General features: G+C 39.4%; 1 protein-coding gene across 2 annotated transcripts in view; it reads right to left on the bottom strand.

Moving 5' to 3' along the window:
• Positions 1 to 3,286: 3,286 nt before the first annotated feature.
• The window catches only part of lonp2 (lon peptidase 2, peroxisomal), a 30,637-nt gene continuing 23,346 nt past the window's right edge, over positions 3,287 to 10,577 (bottom strand). The window contains exons 13-17 of one of the 2 annotated variants that reach the window (XM_011476358.3): positions 8,128 to 8,267; positions 5,427 to 5,512; positions 4,964 to 5,171; positions 4,115 to 4,305; positions 3,287 to 4,037 (exon numbers count right to left, since the gene is read on the bottom strand). In XM_011476358.3, coding sequence (XP_011474660.1) covers positions 3,816 to 4,037; positions 4,115 to 4,305; positions 4,964 to 5,171; positions 5,427 to 5,512; positions 8,128 to 8,267 — 847 coding nt within the window. In that variant the 3' untranslated portion in view covers positions 3,287 to 3,815. Of the gene's footprint in view, positions 4,038 to 4,114; positions 4,306 to 4,963; positions 5,172 to 5,257; positions 5,513 to 8,127; positions 8,268 to 10,577 lie in introns of those variants that run through there. The other variant, XM_020704171.2, reaches the window with a different exon arrangement.

The raw sequence follows: 10,577 nt of genomic DNA, 5'->3' as shown, positions 1-10,577 counted from the left end.
CTAACCTGCAACAAACTATCATTAAAAGCATAGTATTTGGTGGAATGACCAACATTTTAGTTTCCAAAAATCAAAGTATATTCAAGCTGAACTCATCTTTGGCGCCCTCCTATGGCAGCAGAGGGCCATTGCACATCAAATGAAATTTCCAGTATGCAGAATAGTTATTTGGTTTTCCACCAGGTGTTGCAGTCTGGATTTTTTCTCATGAAAAATAAAATCCAATTTAGCCAAATCAAATCAGTTATTTTATCCAAACCTTTATTTCTAATTCTGCCGTCTAATGAAGAAGAAAAAAGATCTGGTTGAGGTTCTGGCTCCAGCCAGGTGTACCGGGTGTACCCCACCTTAGCCCAACAGTAGCTGGGACAGACACCGTGACCCTAAAAGGGTTTAAAAAAATGGATGGAAAATGACAAATCAAGAAAGCTAACTCTGAGCTTAATCTTAGATGACCCCACCCTTACATTGACGTGTTCTCCCTACCATGACAAAGGTGGATAAAGGTGGAAAGATTTCATGTAATAAATGGACACCAGTGAAGATCACAAATCATTGAAGAAAAAAGGTTCAGAGCAATGTCTAGTGGGTCTAGATGACCCAACACCCAATGTTAAAGTGCCTAGGATAGCACAAGGGTTATCATTATCACGGTAGGGAGAACACGTCAATATAAGGGTGAGATCATAGGATAGCGCAAGGGTTAATCAACAACTTAAAAGTAATGGCTGATTTTGATTATTTAATTTTCAATAAGTTTTAATTTATTGTTACTTTTGAACGTTTCAAGTCCTTTCAGTGAGCATTGTGGACTTTCTTTCTTTAACTGAGGGGTACCAACTATTCTGTCCACCACTGTAAATGCATAATTACGGAGCCCGTGTCCTGACATTAAGATATTAAAATATATATTTTTCCCACAGATTATTATCTCGTTCGCACAAGATACTATTGCGTTCCCTCGAAATGATTAACTCGTTCGAACGCAATAATTAATCCGTTCGAACGCAATAATTATTCATGTCATAAGTCATTCACGCGGATATGCTCTCTGTACGCCGGCAAAAGCCGCTTTCAGCGGTAACTTCCGTGTCTCTGTGACCCACATTCGTTCAAAAAAGGAACATGAAAAACAAGAATGATCACTTTATCACTGTCTCAATGAATATATGAAAAATATCATAAGATTTATACCTAGGCTGCTTTTTCATAAGATAGCTCCTGCTAAGCTACTACTAGCGCCGCCGCAGAGCATTACATTCGAAGGCTATTTATATTAGGCTACATGCTAATTAACTATCCGATCATTTATCCTGTTATTAATTTACGTCATAGATTTACAGCAGATACCTTCACATTTCTGTCTGTGTGTGTCTCATTACATTGCATTGAAGACACGGAGGATGTTTAGAGAACAGATTTATTTATTTCAAAACGCACAAAAGCATCCATCGTATTCAAGTTCATTCACATGATGATGATCTGTGGTACGCCCTCAGTCATCTTGCTGCAAAAGCCGCTTCCTGCCGCTACTTCCGTGTCTCTGTGAGCATTCAATAGGGGTAAAAATAAAAGCAAGAATGGTCGATCTGTTATTGTCTCGATGAAAATCTGAAAAATATCATATTAAGCTGGCTGCTTTGCCTAATGCACTTACCTTTAGCTTGTCAGCTGTAAATCTATGATGTAAATAACAGGATAAATGAGTTGAACTAGTTAGTTAGCATGTAGCCTAATATAAATAGCCTTCGAATGTAAAGCAACTGACTGCTAAAGAGTATGTTAATAAAAGACAAGTCCTGATTATTATTATTCCTATTCGACCCTGAAAAAGCAGCCTAGGTATAAATCTTATGATATTTTTCTTATATTCATTGAGACAGTAATTAATTATTGCGTTCGAACGAGTTAATCATTTCGAAGGAACGCAATAGTATTTCGTGCGAACGAGATATTAATCTGTGGGAACAAGATATATTTTAATATCTTAATGTCAGGACACGGGCTCCGTACATAATACACCGGAGATGTATATAGAAAAATTTTAAAGAATTAGAAAATTAAATTTCCCCCCCAAAATTTCAGGAACAGGACCAGGTCAGAGGTGGACTATGTAATGGTCTAATTATATATTTTATTTATAAATTAATGTAATTTTATGTATTGCAATCATGTATTCAACACATTTACTAGCCTGTAAGCAAAAGACAGAAGACGTAAACAGGTTGAAATGTTGCAACACTTTTTTCTTCCCCTCTGCCCACTCCTTACCAGCAGCGCTTAGCGCCCTCTGGCGTCTAGATGTGCAACAGCACAAAACATTCCCTCTGAATCTACTGAAGGGATAAAAACACAGGAATAAAAAGGACTGTTTTTATTTCATTTATGTAACTTTAAGGTTTTTCCTGTGCTTAACATTAAAAAACCTTAGAAAAAAAAACTGTAGGGTAATAAAGGTCAGGTTTCACAAATTACTGAAGTGAATCACAAGCGCTTCGTGTAAAAATCACTGTCAAAGTGGTTGTACATGAAGCAACACTTTACAAAACAGTCCATCTTGGTTTGATTCTTTTTTTTTCAGAAGCTAATTTTTAAAGAAAATCTGTTTTTATACAAAATGATTTTGAAGGTAATAAAAAGTATCTGGAAAAAGTATGTAAGTAAAACAAAACATTAAGACGCACTCCAATGAAAATGGTGCTTTTACATGTTCTTGTGGCATTTTTTCTGATGATGGACATTTATATAGAAAATAAAGCTCAAAATTGCATTTCTAAGTATTTCTTTACTCAAATTGTTGCGAATAGGAGCAGATGAACAAAAAAAAAAATGCAGTTTGAAAAAGAGATCATTTGTGACGTAAAAAATAGGCTGGTTGGACCACAAGCTCCCTGCTCCGAGCTCTCAGCAACGGCGAGGGGAAGAGGAGGCGGGGTTTTACAGTGCCAATGTTCCTGCCCACAACTTAAGAGGTGATTTTCTACCGAACTAGTGCCGCTCTGCAGAAATTGTGTCCAAGAAAACACAGATTTCTAAATTTTTCCCTAAAAATGGAATAAGCATAATTAAAGGACCACTGGGAATGTTTTTACAATAGATCTAAAAATGACCGGAGTGGGACTTTCAATTATGCTTTAAACACTGTCAATTAAAAACGTTAAAAAAAATAATTTGGTCACAAACAAAACACACAATCCCTCACTCAGTGTGGAGCAAAAGAAAATACACTTCGTCTGTTTATATAAAAAAAGAAGAGCTCAGTTTAACCAAAAGAAGCACTAAAGCCTGAACACATCTGTCATTTATTGCTATCACAGAAGAACACAGGTGTAAATAAGGGTTAATGTGGAAATTAGAAAAAAATCACAACAAACATTCATCAGCCTAAGGCACAAATAAAATGATGGTTGCTATGGATCAGTGACTTTAGAAAGGCTGCCACAGAATCAAACAGGCCTGCAGAAAACCTTAGTCAAACATTTCTATGGTGTCTGAAGTGGCCCTGCTGTGTATGTATACAGCAGATGATGTGAACTTGAACCCCTTTTACTCTTCTCCCTGCTTTTGAGTTCAGGTAACTGAGGTTAGCAGCTAACAAGTCACAGCTGAGAGTGAGAGTGGGCTTCAGTCAAAAGGTGGCACTACTATGATCAGTTTTACTCTGTTATTGTTCAAACTTTCTGTCAGTGAACCACTGACTGTATCTAGAACGACTTTAAGTGATTTTGTTCAACATTATGACGATTTGCATTTGAAATGTCCTTTTTTGCTGATTCTTCTGATCACAGTGAAGCTTGCTAAACTCTTTCTGACTGCTATAGTTTGCTGCTGACATGGGGGCGGGCTTGTGCGCCGGGAAAGCCTCCATCGAACGAGGCGTTCAGCACCTCGTCCAGGTTTCCAGCGGTAACAAAGTCCAGCTGAGCTCGGACGTTAGCCGGAAGCTCCTCCAGGTCCTTCTCGTTCCGCTTCGGGAGGATGACCCGCTTCACACCGGCCCTATGAGCGGCCAGGACTTTGTCCTTGATCCCGCCCACCTGCAGAGAGCAGCCGGTTCCAGTCGGTTCAATCTGTCGCCTGTGGATTTGAAGCTGTGTGGAGTGACGGGACTCACCGGCAGCACCAGCCCCCTCAGGGTGATCTCTCCCGTCATAGCGATGTCTGACCTGACCAAGCGGCCGCTGAACAGCGAGGCCAGACAGGTTACTATGGTAACACCAGCAGAGGGGCCGTCCTTGGTGACAGCTCCAGCAGGGAAGTGGAGGTGGATGTCTGTTCCCTCGAGAGGATCCGGAGCTCCCACCACTTTAACAAACAGCAGACATCAGTTCAACATGCAAAATATGGAGTTCCTCAAGGTTCCAGACCAGGACCTGTTTTATTTTCTAAATGGAAAAACAAAAATATTATTTACCAAATCTACTTTCAACCCTAAAAATTATTCTTGTATTTTTGTAAATCTTTCATTTCTGTCAGAGTCCACAAGAGAGCATTAAGGTAGCAATGTCAGTATCACTACTTTATTTCTCAAAAATCTGCCTACGTGGCCGGTTTGTAAGCTGTATCCATGGAAACCGTTTGTAATCAGCATCTATTGCTCTTAAAATATTGACTTTGGTTATTGTTAGACAAATCCTACCTAGTTGTGTCAATTTAAGACTAAATGCTACTGAGGATACAAACTCAACAGGAAAAAAAAAAAATTGTGGATTTAAATATAGGAATGCAGCTGTTTTCCTTTGGTGAGGTTGAAAAAGTAACAATAAATCTTGTTCATCATACTGCAGGAAGCAGTATGATGAACAAGATTTATGAATAAGAACTGGAAAACTTAAATTAACATAAAGACACAAACATGACAACACATACCTCTCAGCTCTAAAACAAAAGGAAAATATCTGGTTGGCAAGGATTTATATCTTTCCTGTATCTTTTGCAGACGTTGAGTCAGATGTGGACCTACTGTTGGTGAGCTGGTAGGTCTTAGCGTTCGCTCGGAGCCAGCTGATGGCCAAATGGGCCGACTCTTTCATGACGTCTCCCAGCTGACCCGTCAGAGTCAGCTGACCTTCTCCTTCCATCCGACTGGCCTCCACGAACATGATCTCCCCGCCGAGGGGCGTCCAGGCCAAACCCAGCGCCACGCCCGGCAAAGTGAGCCGCTCAGACACCTGCAGGAAACATCTGTGAAACTCCAGCTGATGTCAGATTTTAAAAAGGCCATACGTCAAAAGAAAACAGATCTGCTGCGTTTCACCTCAAGTTTCAACTTCATGATGAGCAGCTGTACATCTCACACGCCGCTGCTGTTCGCAGACTCTCCCAGCTCCACAGGGTTTCACAATAAAAGTCAGAAATGTGCTCCATCCAGCAGATCTTTCAGTAGTTGCTGGTTGATTTAGAGCCGAGTCATCTTTGCTGCTTACCTCCAGTTCAAAAAGAGGAGGTCCGAGGATGTCCTTCAGGGCCATCTGATCAATCACTATGGGCATCTCTGGTGGAGCTGCCTTATCTGGAAACATCAGAACATCTAATATTATGTCAAATAAAAACAGATAAAGAAAAAATAGATGATTTAGCTCAATCCTGAGCTCCTGTAGGGCTTTTGCCGAAGTTCAATGTTGTTTAGCATCTGAAAAGGATAAGAATCGAAAAGAAACATTTAAAAAGAAGTGTATAAACTTTTTCTCCTTAAACCGTTTCATATGTTTAACCTTCTGTTTCAGTAAGTCTGCTTTCCTTTTTTTGTTTTTGTCTGAAATACCTACATCTGCTGGAGCTTTTTCAGTATTTACGGGCAAAAATAAGATATTTTGTGGGCTGTAATAAACTGCAATAAGCATTTAATAGGAACCTTACGGAAAGAGAACAGTTTCAACAGTTCGAAAAGATAAAAGAAAAAACAAACTAATCCATAACATGAGTTGCCTGTTTCACTGTTGCTCACACAAACTATTGTAAAGCGCTTTTTTTTGCTCGACTGTAAAACATTAGGCAGATTTTTGGTTAAATTTGCGGAAACTTGGTTTCACAAGAGCGTCGAAAATTCACAGGATTTGATTTTATTAAGTTTAAAAAAAGGGACAAATCCTTCCCAGAGAGTTTAAAGTCTGCCTTTACCTATAATCCTGTTTTTCTTGTTGCCATAATCCTGTTTAAAGGAGATATTTTGAACGGGAACTTCACAAAGTGTTGAAAACTAAGATGTAAACTCAGTGAAGGGAAATCTTAATTTGTGGGCTCTGTTCCACCGAACTTTTAGCCTCCTGATGAGAAATGGACCTCAGGGTCAATATATAATACAGTGGGGTAAAAAAGTATTTAGTCAGCCACTATTTGTGAAAGGTCCTTACTTAAAAAGATGAGAGGGAAGCCTGTCATTTTCATCATAGGTTTAACTCAACTATTAGAGACAAAATGAGAAAAAATAAAGTGGGGAATTACCGTCGACAATCACAGCATACCGGTGGTGTGTGTGATCATCCTTCAGGCACTTACCTGTTACCTACACACCTTGTGCGTTCAGCATTTGTACATGGTCAGAAAGGGGCCAGGACTCTGACCTTTCCAGTGACTAGAGTGTGGCGTGACACCACGTACAACAGCATCACCTGTACGTCATAAGTGCGTGTAACTTACATTATCCGTACAGATACTTCCCAATACACTTACCAAACGTACAACAATGGTATGTTCCAATTATATGACATCCCTTGAGGTGGTCGCACGAGCGCCGAGGGGACTGCAAGACACACCTGTACTTCTCTTAAGATGCAGCCGCTCCTCTCTATGACCTTCTCTTCTGTGCTGCTGCTGCTCACCTGGCGGGTGAGGCCAATGATCTGGGCAGGAGGCTGAGGAGCATTTGGAGCTGCGCTGGTTGGTTTGATTCTCTTTTTCCTCAACAGTTTCACACTGCTGGCTTTTGTTGTTTTAGTTTGGCGTGGCCCTTGGTAGTCCTTCTTCGCGGGTTTTGTTTCTTTTCAATAGTTAGACTTTGTCATACAGCCTTAGCGGGGAGCTGCTGACTCAAACGATCAATGTGGCGGGGTCAGCGTTCTCCCTGACTTATTTTAGGTTTGGCCAAGGATCGAATCCCTTTGTTTCGTCTTTTTGTTTGAACCAGCACGGTAATTCCTTTTTGATTCACAGGACACGGTTTATTTTTCTTCAAAAAACACTGTTCCTCATCTTCCACTGTCTAGTTTTCATGTTTGTGTTTCCCCTGGACTTGAGACAAGTTCGCCTGACGGGGCTGTAACACCCTCTACGGGCCAGAACGACACAAAAAGATGTTTTTGGTTTTTTTAAAGGTTATTTTTAAACTTAATTTAGTTGTTTCCGCAGGCCTGAGTGTATATTTTGTCTGTATTTTATTGTGTGTTCTGATTTTACTGATTTTTTTTTCTCTGAGTTCCACCTGCAGGGGAAGTTCCTTCTGGAAAAATAAAGTAACTTTAATTTTGATCTGACTGATTTTAATGTGAACAAAAAGTTCTTTAGATGTAATCTATAAATTCTCAGGAATTCCTTATTTCCTATTTAAATGATTTTATTATTCGATTGTGTTTTTTTCTCAGCATAACCCTGCAGTTCTCATGAACAGAGGTGGAGGGGGGCCTCCTTGTAAAGCTTGTTCATCCAGGAGGGTTTTGTTAAGAGATTCTGCATTGTTGTGTTTTAAAGCTTTGCTCCAACATCACACGGCATTTCCCGCCATAGTTTCCTCGTGTCAATCAAAGATTTGGCAGAGAGAACACGACAGCATCTGAATTTGGATCACTGTGTGGCATAATTTAGCACGTCCTGTAATCCCATAACATTTATTGCTTGGAAATTAAAAAGAGAAAAAAAACGGATCAGTCAAACACGATTAAGAGAAAAAGATAAACAAGCAGAGATTCTAAACATTCAAAAACCACGCCTTTATCGACTAAAAGCAAGCTGCTACCCAACTAACGAGCTGTTTAGCTTCAATTATCAAATTAAAAACCTGAACTAAAGTGCCGCTCATCAGTGTGTCTACACAATGAGGAGTTGAGGTTCTGGTCTCCTTATCAGATCTCCTCTCCAAAGCTCACTGAACCCAACTTTGGTCAAATCTTTGAGGAGTTTGTTGTCTCTCACCTTCTTGCTGTGGCGAGGTCTCCAAGGAAGAGGCGTCCGTCTCTGGGAGCCTGTGACCTTCGGCGACCTTCACAGCCACAGCTCGGCAGATCGCCCCGATCTTCCTCTCCAGAGAGCGAACTCCGGCCTCGCGGGTGTATCTACAGAGTCAGAGGTGACACTCCAGTGAAAGAAAAATACAGTTTCACCTTTTGGTGGTTTCCAAAGTCCATGCTGGAGCTGGAGATGTTTTGATCGCCATGGAAACATGGGAAAGATTCAATCTGTCTACAGCAGGGGTGGGCAATTCCAGGCCTCGAGGGCCGGTGTGTCTGCATGATTTCCAGATAGTCTTGCCCCACTCATGGCTGATTACCTGGTTCAGGTGTGTCCAGCCAATTAGAACATGCCAGAGCAGGGTATGCTGGAAAACATGCAGGAATGCGGCCCTCAGTGCCCACCTCTGGTCTACAGTAAATTGCTTTATAGCTTTTAAGTCCTTTTTTTTTTTTTTTTTACAAAATGCTTAAATTAATCTTTAAGTTAAAAGTTGAAATTCAGAGTAAACCTGGAACAAAGCTTTATCAAATCAATCGTTTCTCTTTTTTTTTTTTTCTTTTTGAGTTGTGCATCAAGCAGAACAGATGATAGGAAAATGTGAAACCATTTCCTTGTACCATTAAGTTAGAATAAATAGATATAAACACCCCTAAACCCCAAAAAATAGAGTTGACAGGAAGTGGTCAAGAACTCCCGGACCGTGGTGGACCAGTACCGGTCTGTAGGACAGTGGGTACCGGGCCTTCGAGAAACAAAAACACCACCTGAATTTTTTCCATTTTTATATAAATTCTGAGTTTTATTTTGGAAAATTGTTGAATTTTTTTTTTACCACAACATCCAATTTGTTCTTGACGCACGTCACATTTCAAAAATACGTCCGCCACTTAACTGAAACCCCCAAGCTAGTGAACTAAAAACAAAAGTTAACAAAAACAAACATATGTCGAAAGTCAGTGAGGAAACAGAAGAGCTCATGATTTCAAAATAAAACAAAGCTGTATTTAAGACAAAGCAAGGAATCTTTACTTCAAATATGCATTTATTACAACAATTAGACCAGACTAATAATGCTTAAGACTCAGCAACGGGCTCTCTAATGTTACGAGGGTGCTGCTAATAAAGTTTTTCAAACAGAGGATTCACGTTTATTATAAGTGTAAACAACCAACCTGTGATCCTTTTTTAAATGCATTTATCAGTTGAACCTTAAAACTCAGACGAGGCTGAAGTTGGCATCTGACTTTTTTTTTTTTGGCTTCTCCTTTGACAGTTATGGGTTAATGGGAAGTTTATCATCCTTTAAGTCGGTTAAAATGTTGTTTGACATTAAAATGGTCCTGAAAAAGGTTGAGGACTACTGGTCAAGAGGAGGACCTTGCTTTAAAACATAAATACACACAATGAAGATTAGATGTAAGTGATGAATCTGTAACAATCTGAACCAATTTTCAACAGGAACATGTGTGATAGAAAAATAAAATACAGACTTAAACTATATGGGACAGACACTCTTGATTGATGATTAGATTAGGGTACACAAGAAAAACATAATCAACCAAAATTGATGCCTGAGCGACAGGACAGAGCAATACTACACTTCTGCATTCAAAATAAATGCAGGGAAGACTTAAAATTAAAAATTTGGACTATAAGAGTAAAAAAACGTTTAAGGTTCCTTTAAGTCTGTCTTATAAGGTTTGCATTAAATTAATGCTGACATTTCTGCACCCCCCCCCCCCCCCCCTGAGTGTGTGTTATGCTTTGTGTATTTTGTGGCAAAGGACCTTGAGTCTGTAATAAAGTTTATTATTATAATTATTATTTTCCAGTCTTCTAATGTTCATCAGAGCCGCGTTTGTCTTGGCAGTTGGTTTTATGTGCAGAATATGCATTATAAATAAAGGTTTGATAACAGTTGTCTTGCTTTTATCCTTTTGTTTCTTGTATTCAACCTGGAATTTGGGATTAGGGGGGTTTCAGGGAATAGGTGGGTGAAGGTTTGAAAAGTGAAATGGTTTTATTGCTTTCCACATCAACACACAAGAAAATTAACTTAAATTCAATTTTTCAATAAAAAAATTGTTTTTTGTCACTTCCTAAGAAAAATGCTAACATTTTGTCAGGTGAAAATCTTATTTTTAATCTAATTTTGTTTGGCCTAAGTATGTGGGGGCTTGTTACACATCTGCTTTAATCTCACACACTAATAGTTATTTTAAACAGAATTTGTCACCCTTAATGAGATAGCTATGCATTTTTAACTTTCTTACCGCATAAGTCAACTAATACAAGCCGGCCTTTTAGTTTGCTTTAGGCATAAACACATCTGCACAAAAGTAACGATCCCGTTTCGACTGTTTGAACCATCATAAATCCGTGTTTCAGGAACTCATCCGGCTCGTTTTGTT

The sequence above is a fragment of the Oryzias latipes genome, chromosome 6 (assembly GCF_053564925.1).
Source record: "Oryzias latipes strain Hd-rR chromosome 6, Olatipes_Hd-rR_3.1".
In the NCBI taxonomy this organism is placed as follows: domain Eukaryota; kingdom Metazoa; phylum Chordata; class Actinopteri; order Beloniformes; family Adrianichthyidae; genus Oryzias; species Oryzias latipes.
The sequence above is the reverse complement of the archived record's forward strand: the minus strand, read 5'-3'. Positions and strand labels throughout refer to the sequence as shown.